Source organism: Globicephala melas, chromosome 11 (genome assembly GCF_963455315.2).
Source record: "Globicephala melas chromosome 11, mGloMel1.2, whole genome shotgun sequence".
NCBI lineage: Eukaryota > Metazoa > Chordata > Mammalia > Artiodactyla > Delphinidae > Globicephala > Globicephala melas.
The window spans coordinates 11853994-11873401 of record NC_083324.2 but is presented as its reverse complement, the minus strand read 5'-3'; the positions used below and the strand labels follow the sequence as shown (position 1 = coordinate 11873401).

Sequence of the window (19408 nt, the reverse complement as noted above, 5' to 3'; positions counted from 1 at the left end):
GGAAACCAGATATACAGCTCACCCTGATTCATGGGACAACAAAGGTGTCTCAAAGGGTCAAGATACAACAGATGGAATATGGTTGACAACAGATCATTTACAACCTCTGCTTCTTGAACCATTTTTCCCCATGCCTGTGCACAAACTTTTTTTTTTCTGGCGTTGATGGAGATAGGTATGTATTAACAGAAGTGGATGAGACATCTTGGGGCTAATGTTTACAATGGATCCATAAACCTGCTGTTAGAACACCAAAACAGAGTTTAGTGACTTGACTTACCTTATGGCACATGTAGGATCCACCTTTCTTCACCCGGTCTTTGCCAGAAGGGGGGCCTTTCTGTGGATGAAGAGAAGAGAACTCGTTAGTCCATAAGGCACAGCTGTCCCTCCCACAGTCAGAGGGTCTATTTTAATCCAACCAGCTCTCACATGGTTGCCTAAAGTCTCCACATGCATTTCTGCCCCTGGGTCTTGCACCTGCACCCATGCACCTTCTCGAATGCCCATCTTTCCAAATCCTACATCTTCTGAGGTCCAGCTCAAGTTCCTACTATTTGGTGAACTCTTTGGGACTGCCTTAAGCAATCCAAACCCCTACAGTGTTTCCTACCTAGATGACTAATAAGCTGCTTTGCAGCACCTCTTACATCACCTTCTCACACTGATGGGCAAATTTATCCTGCATTATAACCGGCCAGCTCAACTAGACTGGCAAGCCTCTTTGAATTATGTTTTTAAAATCCTACTGTGCAACACCTAATAAACCCTTTGCTGACTGAATAAACGGATATGCTTTTTACCTTTAAAAAAATTTTAGGTCAGGTTTACTGAGGTATACTTTATATACAGTAAACTTTTATACTTTTAAAACTTTTAAATGCACACTTCTGATAAGTTTTGACAAGTGTATAACCACCACCACAATCAAGATATAGAACATAGTTTATCTTTTTCAAAAAGATTCATACAGTATTTATTATGAACCAAGTAGGGTTCTAAGTATTCTGCAAATATTAACTCATGTAATTTCTGTAACAACTTCTGAGATTAAGCAAATGCGAGAACGAGGATTCACACCGAGGCAGCCTGGCTCAAGACTTTAGAGACCAAGAGTATAGGAAATTGGGCAAGGCCTAAAAGAAAGCAAGAAGGAACAGTGGCGGGACTTTCCTGGTGGCTCAGTCATTAAGAATCCGCCTGCCAATGCAGGGGACACGGGTTCGAGCCCTGGTCCAGGAAGATCACACATGCCGCGGAGCAACTAAGCCTGTGCGCCACAGCTATTGAGTTTGCACTCTAGAGCCCTTGAGCCACAACTACTGAGCCCATGCGCCGCGATTACTGAAGCCCATGCGCTTTAGGGCCCATGTGCCACAGCTACTGAGCCCGCGTGCTACAACTACTGAAACCTGTGCGCCGAGAGCCCGTGCTCTGCAACAAGAGAAGCCACCACAATGAGAAGCCCATGCACCTCAACAAAGAGTAGCCCCCACTCACTACAACTAGAGGAAGCCCGCACACAGCAACGAAAACCCAACACAGGCCAAAAAAAAAAGAAGGAACAGTGGCTACCACTGCAATGAGAACTGGAGGCAGAAAAAGCCAGCCAAGAGGTAAGACTATTACTTCTAGAGAGGGCTCTGGATAAATGTGCAATGCAAATGAACACCGTAAAGCTGCCAGGACAAAAGCCTCATCATCAGGTAAGCCATGCAAAGAGTATTTGAGAGTTACCAGTAAACTCCTACAAACCAGAGCCACATCTGGGAAGTCTGAGGGGGATAAGAATTTTTTGCTTTTCCTTTGTTATGCAAGAAGTCAACTAATCATACAGCTGCCTGTTCTTTGCTTACTGAAAATAAGAGAAGGTTGAACAGAGCCTCCTATCTTAGTTTTCCTTTTGCTTGTCAAAGGCCCAGACGTCAGTGGCAGAAGTTAAAAGAACCATGTTTTCTCCAAGCATGGCTAACACACTGACTCGCAAATGTCAACTTGTGGGCACAAGTTCATGTTTTCTTCTAAGCCAGGTACTTAAAAGCTGTCAAAGACCAAGCCACTGGTTATTTTTCATTCCACTGCAAGGCCACAGTATTTCCATGGCCTTCAATGTTTTATGTTACATTAACAAACTTTTATTGATTAGAAATGGGCAAGCTATAATTGAGAGGAGCTACATGTGAAAATAATGACTTCACAAAACAGCATCCTTCCCAGGAGTAACTGGAATCTGACAGCCATTACAACAGAATCTGCTGGGTGAGTTTATCATTCTATAAAAGCAGCATAATCACCAACAATTCACTGAAGCAGAAATGAAAGCATGTAAAGCTGTGTAGCTATCCCATAGAATGGCTGCTCTCTCCTACATTAAATTTCTTGCTTGGGGATCCTTGCGTTACACTGCTTCAGGGGGGGTCTCTGCATGCTGGGTTACAATGGAAAAAATGACAGTTTAAATGCTGATTACAGTATCTGCTATCATGCAAGATTAAATTCTTTTGTCAAGTTAGATCCAAGAACAAGAAAAAGGAGCTGATTTGCCAGCAGGAAGGAGAACAGAACAGTTCCCTTTCACCACCATCTCCAATGAAGGAAGTCTACAACCAATAAAAGTGACACTCATCAAAGTGACCCAAGCACTCATGAGAGTCATCCCGGGCTGATATGACCGCAGCAGTTAACACAGTCCTCTAGGTGGCTGCTCATCTGGTCCTTATAAATAAAACTATTCTTGCCAGAAGACAACATGATGTAGGATCAGCTACATCTGTTTGAAATGCTTACCACTTTGCAAAAAAAACCCAGAAAAATTACTCGGAGTGTGTAGTGGGTTGAATAGTGTCCCCCCAAATTCATGTTCACTCAGAGCCTCAGAATGTGACCTTATTTGGAAATAGGAACTTTGCAGATTTGTAATTTTCCGTATTAGTTAAGATGAGGTCATACTGGATTAGGGTGAGCCCTAAATCCAATGACTGGTGTCCCTATAACAGGAGGAGAGGACACAGAGAAGGCCATGTAAAGATGGACGCAGAGACTGGAGTGATGCAGCTACAAGTCAAAGAATGCCAAGGATTCCGGGGAACTGCCAGAAGCTAGGACGAGACAAGGAAGGATTCGAGAAACTCTGAAGTGAGTATGGCCCAGCCAGGACCTTGGTCTCAGACTTCTAGCCTCCAGAACTAAAAGAATAAATTTCTGTTGTTTCAAGCCACCAAGTTTGTGGTCATTTGTTATGGAAGCCCTAGGAAACTAATATAAGGGGGAAATGTCTCCATTTCTTTTCATTAAGGAAAGGATCGATAAGTCAAAATTAACGTTGTCTCTCATGATCAAGTTTGCTACTGCAGGTTAAAACAACTTGAGAGGGCTTCCCTGGTGGCACAGTGGTTGAGAGTCCGCCTGCCGATGCAGGGGACACGGGTTCGTGCCCCGGTCCGGGAAGATCGCACGTGCTATGGAGCGGCTGGGCCCGTGAGCCATGGCCGCTGAGCCTGCACGTCCGGAGCCTGTGCTCCGCAACAGGAGAGGCCACGACAGTGAGAGGCCTGCGTACCGCAGAAAAAATAAAAAAAAAATAAAACAACTTGAGAAGCTACCGACGGTAGTGTCAATACCTCACCTCTCTGCCTGTATACTTGGCAAGAAGAGAGGCTGCCGTGCCACACAACCTGCACCACCAGTACTCAAGAATCTAAGTAAAAATACACACTGAACACAGAGACCCTGATCAGAAACAGACAAGAACCCATGTGAATGTTGTCTCCAAAGGGACTACTACCCATAACTGCTCTACTCCCAGACAGCAAAATACGAACAGGTCTCTAATGCTTGGATGATTGCAAGGACAGCAAGAAAAAAAATTTAAAAAGCAGGTTTCTAAATGTTAGCCCCAATAATCTCAAAAGGCTAAGCAAGGTGCATCTCAAGTTCTCAGGACAAGAGCTGAAGGAGTAATGCTCCGAGTGCTAGTGCAGGGGAATAGAGCCTCATCTAAAACACCTCGGAAGGCACAGAAGTCCTTAGTGATGAAACAAATCCACAGTAGATGCCACAGAACCACTCCTCAGCAAGACTGGCTTGTTGAATGAGGAGTAAGCCTGCAGGAAGAGGGCTGACCAATGTGCTGGGGCTGGCCAGGTCGTTCTTCACAGGAGCATAAACAACGACATTTTATGTAGTCAAGAGATACGCTTCCCTTTCCCTCCGTGTCATATGTAATACAACAACAAGGACAGCAAAAGAGGGAACAGAGCGTCTGACAAATTTTCATCAGTCAGCAAAGGGACAAACAGCACTTCTTTTAAACCACGTGTGATGAAATCCATAGTGAGGAATACTAAGCAGCTGTTAATAAGAACGAGGCACTTCTGTATGAGTATATTGTACTGTCACTTTCACTTAGAAAATGACATGGAATCAAGCATTTATTCTGATTTTCTTATACGTTGTGCCCCAGTGGGGAGTTGATTACCTGGAGTGAGCATCTGGCCCTGGGGCACAGGAGGGTGCCTCACCCCACACGGGTCAGGCATGCACTCGTCCCTATGTGCTCATTTTCATTCACTTCAGCGTATGGTTTGACCCATGGATTATTTAGAAGTGTGTTTATTGTCCAAGTGTTGGACATTTTCCTATTTTATTTCTGTTACTGATTTCTAGTTTGATTCCACTGCAGTTGGAGAACACACTCTGTGTGACTTCAATTTTTCAAAATTTTATTTGATGGTGCAGGATACGGTCTATCTTGGCATATGTTCCATGAGTACTTGAAAAGAAGGGGTATTCTGCTGTTGTATGGTAGATTGTTCTACAAATGTCAATTAGATCTCATTGGTTGATGATATTGTTGAGTTCTTCTATATCCTTGCTGATTTTCTATATAATTGTACCATCAATTGTTGAAAGGAGCATTATAGTCTCCACCTACAATTGCAGGTTAGTCTATTTCTCCTTTCAATTTTATTAGTTTTTGTTTCATATGTTTCAGCTCTTTTCATTGGGGCATATATATTTAGTATTACTATGTCTTCTTGGTAGATTAACCATTTTATCATTACACAATGTCCTTCTCTGACTCTGGTGATTTTCTTTGCTTTGCAGTCTACTTTATATGACATTAATACAGCCATTCCTGCTTTTTTCTGATTAATGTTTACCTAAAACATCTTTTCCCATCATTTTGTTTTCAACCTATTTATCATTATACTTGAAGTGAGTTTGTTGTAGACCATATACAGTTAGTTATGTTTTTTAATCCACTCTGCCAATGTCTTTTAATTGATGTATTTAGACCATTGAGCTTTTAATGAAATTATTGATATCTAAGCACTTAAGACTGTCATTTTATGTTTTGGTTTTTGTCTGTTCTCTATTTTTTTTTTGTTTTCTTTTTTCTGCCTTCCTGTGGGTTACCTGAACATTTTTTTAAAGAAATTCATTTTTATTTACCTATAATGCTTTATCACAGTTTTATATATATAAAAATACATACACAATATATTTATAAATATATTAACAAATATATATAATATATTAATATATAAATATTAAATATATAAAACACATTTTATATTTTTATTAAAATATGTGGATATATTTTATATACAGTTATATATATAATATTATGTTTATATATATTTTATATATATTTACATTTATATATATACATATAACTGTGATAAGATATGTCTACTGGTATTATTTTACCAATTCCAGTGAAGTATAGAAAATTTACCTCCCTTCACAACCCTCTAGCATCCCCTGTTTATAATTGCATTAAAAAACTTCCTCTAAATACATTTAGAAACACATCAACGTTATAATTTCTGCTTCAACCATCAAACAAAACCTAAAAATCTCGAGAGAAGAACAGCCTACTGTATGCACCCGTATTTCTCCTTACTATGTTCCTTCTTCCATCCTGATGTTCAAAGGTTCTTTCTTTAATCATTTCCTTTCTGTTTAGTGAACTTCCTTTAGACATTCATTTAGGATAGGTCTGCTGGTGACAAATTCTCCCGTTTTCTTTCATTTGAAAATGTCTTGATTTCCTCCTATTCGTAAAAGACATTTCACTAGATAAAGCATTCTGGGTTGGCAGTTCTTTCAACACTTAAAAAATATCATGCCCATAGGGAATACAGGGGAAAAGTATCATGCCATTTCTTCTGCCCTTTATTAGGGTCTCTGATGAGAAACCCACTGTCATTCACATTGGCCTTTCCCCTATAGATAAGGTATCAGTTTTCTCTGGCTGCTTTCAAGATTTCTCTCTGTCTCCTGTTTTCAGACGTTTAATTATGATATGTCTTGGTATGGGTTTCTTTGGGATGATCCTATTTAAGGTTCACTTAGCCTCTTGACTACAGGTTTAATCTCCTCCCAAATTTGGGAAGTTGTCAGCCATTATTTCTTTGAGTACTCTTTCAGCCCCATGCTCTTGGCCCTCTCCACTGAGACTCCCGCAACACAAATGACCACCTAGAGGGGTAGGATAGGGAGGGTGGGAGGGAGATGCAAGAGGGAGGAGACTTGGGGATATATGTATATGTATAGCTGATTCACTTTGTTATAAAGCAGAAACTAACATACCATTGTAAAGCAATTATACTCCAATAAAGATGTTAAAAAAAAATTTTAAGTTTAAAAAATAAAATAAGAAAAAAAATGTTAGATGATCTTTTTACAGTCACAAAGGTCCCTGAGGCGTCATTCATTCATTCATTTTCTATTTTCTCTCCATCATTCAGATTGAATAATTTGTTTCTGTTTTCTTTCCCCCTCTGATTTTTTTCCCCCTCTGTCCCTTCTATTATGCTGCTGAACCAATTCACAAAGCTTTATTTTGGTTATTCTATTTTTCAGTTCTAAAATTTGCCCTTAGTTCCCATTTATACTCTCTATTTCTTTTCTGAAGTTGGTTTTTTTTTTGTTTTTTTTTTTTTTTTTTGCTCAGTACACGGGCCTCTCACCGCTGTGGCCTCTCCCGTTGCAGAGCACAGGCTCCGAACGCGCAGGCCCAGCGGCCATGGCTCACGGGCCCAGCCGCTCCGCAGCACGTGGGATCCTCCCGGACCGGGGCACGAACCCATGTCCCCTGCATTGGCAGGCGGACTCTCAACCACTGCGCCACCAGGGAAGCCCTTTTCTGAAGTTTTTATTCTCTGTTTTCAATTGTTTCAAGAATGTTCATAATTGCTCACTTAAGTATTTTTATCATGGCTGCTTTAAAATCTTTAGCTAAATGGGTAATTCTAACATCTCTGTCATTAGTGTTAGTATCGATTGTCTTTTTTTCATCTCGTTTGGTGTCTCCCTGGTTCTTGATATGACAAGTCATTATTCACTTGAAACCTGGATAATGTTTATGTTACAAGACTCTGGCTCTTATTTAAATATTCTGTTCCCCTGGCTTTCTTTGACACCACATTGGCAGGGGAAGGGAGGGAGCCATCTCGTTACTGCCAGGTGGAAGCAGAAGTCTGGGTTCCCCACTCAGCCTCCACTGACACCTCATGAGGGATGCTCATTACTAGAGAAGGTGAGAGTTTTGGCTCCCCACATGGTAGCCACTTACACCATGGAGAGGGGTGGCCTCATTACTGCCAGGCAACTATGAAAGGCCTGGCACCCCACCTGGCCTTCTCTGACACCACCCTGGCAGAGGTATTATGTCACCTCAATACAGCCTCACGAGGGTGCAAGTATAGGCTCCCCACCCTGGCCTTTGCAGGCGTGAGAAAACACAGTTTTTTTCTGTCATGCTTAGATGGAGTAGGGTGGTTTACTGACTAGAAGTTTTCAGTATTGCTAGACTGTCCATTTCCTATTTCCCCTTTGGCTAGAGAGAGCAGGCTTTTCTTGGGACTTTTTTGGTTTACATTCCCTGGCATTTGCTGGCTTCTTCAGCTCCAAGTCTGGGATATATGAGGCCAAAAGAAAATCCATGGAACTCACCACCATGTCATTCCTGGGGTCCCAAGGTCTGCAGCTACTCTGCCTTCTTTTTGCTCTTCAGGGACTTATGTTCCTTTTCTAGGTAGCATCCGGAGTTTTAATTGTATTTAGCGAGAAGAAGAGGGAAATGTATGTCTACTCCATTTTCCCAGAATCAAGTCAGACTTCCTTCACATTCATTTTTAAACGATAGTTTTGCTACATATAGAAGTCTTAGCTGATAGTTGTTTTTTTCCAGCCCTTTGACTGTATCATTCCACCATTTTCTGACTTCCACTGTTTCTGATGAGAAAGCAGTCATTAATCACATCATTGTTGTCCTGTATGTGATAAAGTGCTTTTCTCTTGCTGTTTTCAAGATTTTCTCTTTGTCTTTCAGCACTGGGACTATGACATGTCTAGGTATATTTCTCATTTGTGTTTATCCTAGTTGAAGTTCACTGAATTTCTTGGAACTATAGATAATTTTCATCAAGTTTGGTAAGTATTTAGATCATTTCTGCAAAAATGTTTTGTCCCTTTCTCTCCCCTCTCCATCTGGGACTCCTGTTACACATGTGTTGAAATTATGTTGAAATGTTTGATACTGTCACACAGGCCTCTGTTGATCTGTCTCCAATTCTTTTTCCTCTCTGTGCTTTGGTTTGGAAATTTTCTCTTGATTTACCTTCAAGTTCACTAATTCTGCCATCCTACCATTTCTAATCTGCTATCAGGTTCATCTAGGGAACTCTTCATTTCGGTTATTATAATTTCAATTCTAGAAATTTCACTTGGTTCTTCTTCTATCATTTCCATTTGTCTGTTGTGTTTGTCTGTGATTTGTTGATTCACATTGTATTTTTTATCAATTCTCTGAATATATTTTCCCTTAATCCTTTAAACATAATAGCTGCTTTTAAGTCTTTGTTAAATCCAGTATCTGTGATTACTCGGTTTCTATTTAACTAATCTTTTCCCTTGGTATTGGTCACAGTTTCCTGTTTGCATGTTTATTGATTTTTAGGTGAAAAGAAGACATTTAGGTTATTTATACACACACACATACACATATAAAATCCCCTCACTGGAATGATGTGGGGATTAAAAGAGAGAATGCATAGAAAGCACTGAGCAAATAATACACAATAAATGTGCAGTCATTATTGTTTACTATTACACATTATTAGTTCATGACTAACTCAGACTTCCCGAAGGTGCCCATAAACCAGGTGGCGTGTAACCTCCAAAATTCCAAAACCACAGTGATAACTTGACCCATTATTTCTAAGGCCAAAACCCCCAAAAGGAGTCTAAGTTCTAATAAAATAGCTGACCTGTTACTAACACTGCAGAAGGAAGACAGACTATTGTATAGTACAATGAAATTCACATAGCTGGTCGCAGCATGCAGAGGCTGTCACCACAGCATCCGACTTAGCAAAACGTTAACATTTTTAATGGTAAAACCCAAACAAAAACATTCTGGGGGCCAGATAAAGAGTGGAGAGAACTTCTCCTCAAGAAACTTTTAAAAGTCTGAAAATATTATTTGACTTTGCGCTTTCTCTTTCCCTTGCCTGGTACAACAGATACCACAAACACCTGAGGAGAAAACTGAGATTCACTATTTTCAATTTGACAACGGCAGCTAGCCTTTATTTTAATAACATTTGTGAGAAGACCCAGAAATCTCGTGAATACCTTAAAGTGTTTTAAATATTGTTTTCATCTGCATATTAGATACCCCTTAAGACCAACAAATGATAACAAGAGTAACTCTGAAGAAGCAACGGACACCCAGTAAAGGATCAAATTGGGGAAGGTCAGACCTATTTCTCACTGAGTCTTCCTCCATTTCCCGTTTGCTTCCTCCCTACCCGTTTGCTCAAGCCAGAAACCTGAGGAGCAATTCTCAGCTCCTCCCTCTTCCCACCCCAACATCCAGCTGGTCTGATGAGCTCTACCTCCAAGGCAGATGGCTAATGGGTGGCAGCTACCATCTCCATAGTAACCACCCTGGCTCCAAACCACCACTTCTCCCCTGGACTACTACAATAGCCTCCTAAGACGTCCTGCAGCTTCCAAAATGGTACCTAGTAGGAGGAGCACAATAATATTTGTTGAATGAATAAAAGACTATGCCATTGTGAAAGAAGCTAGACAAAAAAAAAAAAGAAAAAAGTACACACTGTATGAGTCCATTTATCTAAAACTCTAAAAACTACAAACTAATTTACTATGACACGAAGCAGATGAGTAGTTGCTTGCGTGTGAGAGGTAGAGAAGGCAAAATGGAGGGATTACTAAGGGGCACAAGGAAATTCTGGGGTGTTGGACATGTTCACTATCTAGACTATGGTGGTTTCATGGATATGTGTGTGATTATATATTTATTTTTTGATCAGTATATATATTTATAATTACGTATATATACATATACAAACTGATCAAACTGTACATTTTAGAAATGTACAATTTATGCCAATTATATCACAATAAAACTATTTTTAATGAAAGTAAACCAATTTTTTAAATGATGGTATCTTAAATAAAATATGAGGAGTGGGATTGGCTTCAAATAATCCAGGAGAGAAGGGGAGCGGGGATGAGTAGACGGAAATATAAATGAAACAAGATTAGCCATGAGTTGGCTAATCTTGTTCCAGAGCCCCCAAATGCTAGGAGTCAAAGGTTTCCTTAGAAGTTTACGTATAGGAGGTTTGGAGTTTAAAAGGACAGATTTCATTCTCCACTCTCGGACCCTGAGAAGCGTGCATCTTCCCTTGAGAGCTAAGTCATCCTCGCCCTGATTGGCTAAAGGCTGGGCTCTCTGCACGCTTGACTTCTAGTCAAGCCTTCAAGCTATCTTATCACCCGGGCTCCCACAGGCATGGTTCTGGCAGCCTGAAGTTTAGGATTAAACAAAAATGATCTTGCTGCCCATTTGAAGCACTTCATGCATGCTAAAACAGCGCCCTTGTTAACTCACCAGGTACTATAGCAACAGGCAGCTCAGAAACACACAGCAGCAGCCTTTTCAATCTCTTCCTTCAAGCCTCTGCTCATGTGTCTCCTAAAACGGATCTCTTTTCAATCACCTCAACCATTTTTAAAGAAAGGAACTCTGCCCACATTTGCTTAGAGCAGGCTCATACCTCTTCTCTCATTTGATCCTCACAATAACCCTGGGAAGCAGGAAGTGTCATGATCCCCATTTTAGGGATGAGGAATAGTGAAACTCAGAGACACAGGAAAAATGGAGAGCCCCAGGTCACCCAGCTAGCAAGTGACAAGGCCAGGAGTCAAGGTCCCTCCCACATCTGTGCCTGTCCAGCTCAAATCTCTTCCAGGCTAGCTGCATCTCTGACCAACTCACTTTGTTTACCTGATGTCGAACATAACAAGGGATTTTAAGAGTGGGTAGCTGAAACCGGTATTTCAAATAAAGCTTTTTCAATTATGTGTAATTTTATTCATCCCCCAGCATAAGGTCCAACAGAAGGGACTGCAATTAGCTTTAGACCTTGCATGAGGAAAGAAAAAGGAGGGTGACACCCAGAGAAAGGTCAAAGAAAGGAAACTAGAGATCAGACTGGAAAGAAAAGCACATTAAACACACAGTCCAAGTTAACAACCCCTGCAGTATTTTCTCTGTAAAATCAGCATGTGCTGTATGGTGATTACCCTGTTAGAGAAATGAATGAAAACAGTCATTTCCTCCATGCTACTTGTTTCACCCAATCTAGGGTAAAAAAGAAGAGAATTCGCAAAGCTGTATTAACTCGCTCTCAGTGTCCATGGTCCTCCATGTTCCAAAAAAAGATGTCACTTTCACAGCCCAAGGACTACAGTAACAATTCTTGTTTTGGGGGATAATACATAAAACTGGATATTTAAAAACACTGATGCCAGTTGTAGCAGCTAATAATAGCAGCTAATATTTACTGAGCACATATTAGAGTCAGGTACTGTTTTACTGTTTTTCATCTTTAAAAAGGTATTTTGATGTAGGTTCTATTATTGGTAGGGCAGTTATATAATTTATTGTCCAAATAAGGATACTTTGGGGAGTGAACACGGCTGCTATTAACAACTGTGCCAGGCATGAGCACAGGCTAGGAATGTTTGGACACCCCATCATTAGCCCCATTAGTGATACCAAGAAGAAGCAGGCAATGAGGAAAAAGAACGACAGTGAAGTGGAAGATGTGGGACCCACAAGTCATGACAGAAAGAAAACCAAGTGAGAAACCTCAGAGCCTTTAGATACAGACCTGTCTTTAGCCGAGGATGAAGAGCTGGAGTTACATCTGCTCAAAAGTCAAAGCTAAATAGTACTTGCTCTTGTCTTCTCCTTGAAACCTCTAGTCATGATTATGTGGGCAAGAAGTTGAAAAAACACTTGGTTTGGGGGCACTTAGGTAACATGAGTCCCATGCCCAAGGGACCCATTCTTCAGACAGGAGCTATCATACCTCTAAGCCCCTTTCACAGGCCATGCTTGCACCATCCCAGAGCAAACTCACAGTGATGGTGGATTATAAAATTTCCTGATCCCACTTTCAGAAGGTTAGAAAGAAGAGTAAGTACAAATGGAGAAATAAAGAACAGAAAGGTTAAACTGCCTGTCCAACGACACATAGCTAGTAGGTGGAGGAGCCAGGAGTCAAGCCCAGGCCGTATGGTTCCAGGCTCACACTCAGCCAACTCGGCCATGTGCCCCTTATGAGCTGAAGTGGTATCATATTCTTTTAATAAATTATTCCACTGTTCCAGTTTGAAGAGCACAAAGCTGTCCGTATTTCACAAGCTCACTGCAAGAAAATGGCTAAAACCCGTGGGAAACTGTGAGTCGAGAGTTCACACTGTTAAAAAATAAAAGACATTCATTAGCTTTGGGATAGAGCTGAAAAAACTCCCCTTGTTAGATGTGCCTCTCCTAAAGTACTTCTCTTGGCATATGACATCTGCTTCTTTCACTTAGGAATAAATACACATTTAAAGTAGCCACACTTACCATTTAAACAGACATCTGTACTTAGATTGATACTGCAGATGCCTTCAGTGGTTTCACTGGCTCAAACCCCCCTGGGTTTGGGGGTCTCAACCTCATACCATGGAAGCAACTGTTCCATTTCATAGACCTACTTTGTCAAGTCTCATCTTCCCTTGTGTATGACTGGAATGGTTTTCAAAAACCTCCAAGGAAAAATCACACCCCAGAAATAAAGGGATAAGGAGGAAATCCAACATCTTCCTTTCATTACAAAATAAACTACAGGTGCCATGAGACCTCAATGAGCCACAATGTCAGGTCGGTAGAAAGTGTCTTTATGCACACACAAGACTGCGTGTGGACATGCTTCCTAAGGCAACATGATGTTGGTCTGTTTCCCATTATCCCTTTCCTTGGGTCCCTCGTGACATCACTGTCCTTTGCACTTACAGTTCTTTCTGCCTCTTCCCTCAGACTTCACACTCCATTTAGTGTCTCTGTCAAATGACAAGCTTCCAGACAGGCTGAAAGATCATACCCTCCTCCACCTACCATCACTCTCTCTCTTCATACCCTATATATATCCCCCTTCTTCCTCACTGTGGTATCAAAACAAAAATATCTGGTCTTTGTCCCCAGTTCCTGATACAGAGCTGAAACCCTTGGAAAAGATGTGTCTTTCTTTTGGCTATTCCTGAGTTGTATACGTTATAATTAACCAGCAATCATAAGTAAAGTGCTTTCCTGAGTTCTGTGAGTTGTTCTGGTAAATTATCAAACCTGAGGAAGGGGTCATGTGAACCCCCAAATTCACAGTCTTCCAGGCAGAAGTGTGGCTAGCCTGGGTACCCCATTTGCAGCTGGCATCTGAAGTGGACGAGTCTTGAAGGACTGAGCCCTTAATCTGCGGTGTCTGAGATAACTCTAAGAGTTAGTATCAGAACTGGATTGAATTTCTGGACATCCAACTGGTGCTGGAGAATTGGTGTGGAAAAATGACACGTATTTGCTGTCAGAAAAAAACACACACATTTGGTGTCAGAACAGTGCTAAAAAAATTAAATACACCAGCGCTTACCACTTGGTGACAAATTACAAATTGCTTTCCTTCTCCTACTAGAAAGCAGACACCTTGACAGCATGGACTTTGCTCTGTTCACTGCTTTATCATTTGAGCCTTAAATAGTGGCTGGGATTGTAGATATCAACACTATTTGAACTAGTAGATCATCACCCTGCACTTAAGCTTCTATGTAATGACTCTTGGCCAAAGTAGAGATTCACCAAAAAAAAAGAGGCGAGAAGGTTAGAAAGAAGAGTAAGATGGGAGAGCCCCCTGTGATACAATGGGAAATATATATTTGGTCTTTGTACTGGTTCTCCAGAGTGATGAGTGGCTTCTGTGTGCTAATAAGATGACTGGTAGCTGGAGAGCCCTAGAGAGCTTCAGGATGAGAGCTGGTCAGTCAGAAAGACCCAGGCATTATTATCGAGTTGGAACTTTCAGCTCCACTCCCTGATCACTGGGGAGGGGGAAGGGCCGGTAATTGGAGCTAATCGCCAACGGCCAATGATTTAATCAATTATACCCATGTAATGAAACTTCCATAAAAAACCCAGACAATGAGGTTGGAGAGCTTCAGAGATGGTGAACACATCCACATGCCAGCAGGGTGGTACACCCCAACTTCACAAGCATAGAAGCTCCTGTGCATGGGACTCTTCTGGACCCCACCCTATGTACCTCTTCATCTGGTTGTTCATTTGTATCCTTTATAATAAACCCGTGATAGTAAGTTAAGTGATCTGTGAGCTGTTCTAGAAAATTATCAAACCTGAAAGAGGGGAGCTGTGGGAACTCCTGACTGAGGAGCCAGCTCAGGCAGAAGTGTGGGTACCAGAGCGCCCAATACTTGGACTGGCATGTGAAGTGGCAGCAGACTTGTGGGACTGAGCCCTTAAACCTTGGAGTCTGTGCTGACTCCAGGTGGTTACTGTCAGACTAAATTGAATCGAAGGACACTCGGTTGGTGTCCAGAGAATTGGACTTGGCTGTTGGTATGGAAAAAAACCTATACATTTAGTGTCAGAAGTGTTGTGGCACTTTTCACAGAACTAGAATAAAATTTTTGTTTTTAATTTGTATGGAAACACAAAAACCCTAAACAGCCAAAACAATCTTGAGAAAGAATGGAGCTGGAGAAATCATGCTCCCTGACTTCAGACTATACTACAAAGCTACAGTAGTCAACACAGTATGGTACTGGCACACAAACAGACACACAGATCAATGGAACAGGATAGTGAGCCCAGAAATAAACCCAAACTTACATAGGCAATTAATCTGTGACAAAGGAGACAAGAATATACAATGGAGAAAAGACAGGCTCTTCAATAAGTGATGCTGGGAAAACTGAACAGCTACACGTACAAGAAAGAGAATAGAACACTCTCTAACACCATACACAAAAATAAACTCAAAATGGATTAAAGACCTAAATGTAAGACTGGACACTATAAAACTCTTAGAGGAAAACACAGGAAGAACACTCTGACATAAATCGCAGCAAGATCTTTTTGGATTCATCTCCTACAGTAATGGGAATAAAAACAAAAATAAACAAATGGGACCTAATTCAACTCAAAAGCTTTTGCACAGCAAACAAAACCATAAACAAAATGAAAAGACACCCTATAGGAGAAAAATATCTGCAAATGATGCGACTGACAAGAGATTAACCTCCCAAATATACAAACAGCTCATACAGCTCAATATCAAAAAACAACCAACCCAATCAAAAAGTGGGCAGAAGATCTAAATAGACATTTCTCCAAAGAAGACATACAGATGGTCAAAAGGCACATGAAAAGATGTTCAACATCGCTAATCATTAGAGAAATGCAAATCAAAACTACAATGAGGTATCACCTCACATCGGTCAGAATGGCCATCATCAAAAAGCCTATAAATAATAAATGCTGGAGAGGGTGTGGAGAAAAAGGAACCCTCCTACACTGTTGGTGGAAATGTAAATTGGTACAGCCACTATGGAGAACAGTATAGAGGTTCCTTAAAAAACTAAAAACAGAGCTACCATATGATCCTGCAATCCCACTCTTGGGCATATATCCAGAGAAAACCATAATTCGAAAAGATTCATGCACCCCAATGTTCACTGCGGCACTATTTACAATAGACAAGACATGGAAGCAACCTAAATGTCCACTGACAGATGAATGGATAAAGAAGATGTGATACATATATACAATGGAATATTACTCAGCCATAAAAAAAGAATAAATAATGCCATTTGCAGCAATGTGGATGGACCTAGAGATTATCCTACTAAGTGAAGTAAGTCAGACAGAGAAAGACAAACATCATATGATATCACTTAAGTGCGGAAACTAAAAAAAAAAAAAAAAAAAAGGATACAGATGAACTTATATACAAAACAGAAATAGACCCACAGACACAGAAAACAAATTCATGGTTACCAAAGTGGAAAAGAGGAGGAGGGATAAATAAGGAGTTTGGGATCAACATATACATATTACTATATATAAAATAGAAAATCAACAAGGACCTACTGTATAGCATAGGGAACTATACTCAATATTTCATAATAACCTGTAAAGGATAAGAATCCGAAAAAGAATATATATGTATAACTGAATCACTTTACTGTACACCTGAACCTAACACAATATTGTAAATCAACTATGCTCCAATTTAAAAAAATATAAAATAAAATAAATTTTAAAAAATAAGATCCTGCTTTCAATTCTTTTGGGCATATACCCAGAAGTGGCACTGCTGGATCAGAGTTCTATTTTTAACCACTATGCTGTTTTTCCAAGAAGCTGCACCATTTTACTTTCCTACCAACAGTGCACAAGGGTTCCAATTTCTTCACATCCTTACCCACACTTGTTATTTTCTATTTTTTTAAATAGTAGGCATCCTAGTGGGTATGAGGTGGCCAAGGGCCTCAACTTCTACACCTTCTAGGTAGAAACTTCTAGGTAGAAAGGAAAGAGAGAAAAAAGAGCAGCAAAGTCCAGGAAAATGGTTAATACTCTGACTTATACAACGGTAGATACATATGGTTTCAGAGATATAGACCGTAATAATTGAGCAAATAAGCAGTAGTCTTCAACAGAAGGCCATGAAATATCTAAGTGCTAAAAACCAGTCCATCTAAACACAGAAGAAGCAACTATTAAGAGAAAATAAGTAGCACATTGGATTTCTGCAACGAAGAGCTAACTTTCTTATCATCTGCTAATAGGTGTACACTGTTAAATGATATTTGTTGTCTAATAACGCAGATGGTTCTTTAAGTTCTGAAAGCTTAAAATGCTAATGTACTACACAAAAGAATATTCATGGTCTATCCAATCCTGGAGGGGTTGGTTCTAAAGTATAGAGAAATCAGTTTGTTTCATCCTAAACAAGGCAAGGTATATAGTAGCATGATCCTAAAGAAAGGTGACTTCTGGGTCAATGAAAACCAAGCCACCAAGATCACAGGGTACCAGCTACATCTTCTGAAAGATCTACTCCAGGTTCAGTCACTTCCATCTCTCAGAATAATGGTGTGAAACCATTCAGTCCTGCTTGCAAAGCCAGATATGGCTCTAAAGCATTGTGAGAAATAAGAAAAACAGTTTAGTCTTCCTGAGGATTTCATTTATTACATTCTCTTACACTCACAATCTACTGTGTTCTTCAGTGACAACTCATTAGCAAGTTATGAGAGAGTATAATTAGTTTATACCAAATAGTATTTTTAAACATTTTTTTTGCAAAGAATACTTGAACACTTCCATGATTTTATTTTGTACATTGCAAAAGTAGACAAGCACTAAGTGCCCAATTCTGTAAGTCCTGTCACTTCGTTAGAAGTAGTGTTCACTTTTTTTAGTGAGTATAAAGCAGAAATTGTCCACAGAAAGAAGTGTTATTTACACCTGCATGTTATCAGATGTCTTATCTCCTTTCCACATCCCTAAAAAGGTCCAGAATAAATGTCTTTCATGAATTAGATTTCAGAGTGAGGTGTCATTTCATAGCTTGTTAGCTTATTGTGTTTGAATTTTCATTACGCATAAAAACAGTAGCCACAATTAAGATTTATCAAGTGCTTACCACATACCAGTCACTGCACTAAACATTTTCTTTGTGGTATCTCATTGAAATCTCTCAGTAACTCTACAAGGGGTAACTACTATTGTCTCACTTATAGATGAGGAAGCTGAGTGAGAATTTAAGTGTCTTGCCCCAGGTTAATCAGCTGGTAAGTGGCTAAGATAGGAAACCAGGTCGGACTCCAAAACTGCCTGAGTTTAACCATCATGCTATACTCCCTCCTCACATATAGTTAAATACATAAGCACATATATATAACGAGGTGTGTTTGCTTGACTGCTTAACATCTGCAGGTTACACGCGGGCAAGCGGATCAGGTCTGTGGGATTCCCAGAACCCAGCACATAAGTCTGGTATTCAATAGATTGCCAATAAATTTTGCTGAAAGAATAAAAGTATATATTTATATAGAAATCACACATGTGGATATATATGTACCTATACTATCAATATGTCCACATATCCACATGAAAGAAGTCCCCAGAATAACCTGATATAAAAGATGATTGAACTGTTCTATTTTTCTCTTCTCAATAACATGTTTTTATTTCCAGATCCTTAGGGAAAGAACAAATGAGTCACACTATGGCATAGGAAAAGGCATGAAAGGTGAAGCTATAGAAGTGGAAGATGACGCAACATTACTTCACAATTCATTAACAGGTTAAATGTTCAGTGCAAAAACTGACTCGCCGAATCAAGACTTTTAAAGAACAATTTAGTGGAAATAAGAGATTAGGAAGGTAAAAAGGACAAGGAACTGATTTAAATCTCAAGATATAAAAAACCATAGGCATAATTCACTGCCTCTCCCTTGCTCTGGAAGAAGCCACTGTATGACACAGCAATTCACATCTCTTAAATTAACTTTCATATTTATAACACTTTCTGAAATTCCTGACTTAGTGTATGGAGTTTGTGGTAAGATACTATAAGGAAGTAAGTAGCCTTTCAAGTTTTGTATTTCAAGTAACATCTGGAGTCTGGTAAATATTGTATGAGTCTCAAGATCAGAAGACCTGGGATTTAATCCTGACTCTGCAAATCAAATTCCAAATCTGGGGCAAAGCGAGAACCTCTCTTCCACTCCCTGAATTATCATAAGAAATGAGACTAAAACCACATGTCTCCTTTTCCACAATCAGGAATATTTTGCGGGTATGAGAAATACAGAAGAGCCTCTGAGAAAGAGGGAGGGAGGGAGACAGAGACGACTCTGAGTTCTTCAAGGAGAAAAAACCCAAATATAAATGTAAAGTATAAAGAACGTTGACTTGGATCCTCACAAAAGCACTGGGCAGCCCTGGGGTAAATTC

The 19408-nt window shown here is 40.1% G+C and overlaps 1 protein-coding gene across 3 annotated transcripts in view; it reads right to left on the bottom strand.

Annotated features, from left to right (window-relative positions):
• Positions 1–19408, bottom strand: part of SUMF1 (sulfatase modifying factor 1) — a 112717-nt gene that overhangs the window by 10039 nt on the left and 83270 nt on the right. For all 3 annotated transcript variants that reach the window (XM_030867776.2, XM_030867779.3, XM_030867778.3), the window contains one exon: positions 281–340. In XM_030867776.2, coding sequence (XP_030723636.1) covers positions 281–340 — 60 coding nt within the window. The remainder of the gene's footprint in view (positions 1–280; positions 341–19408) is intronic.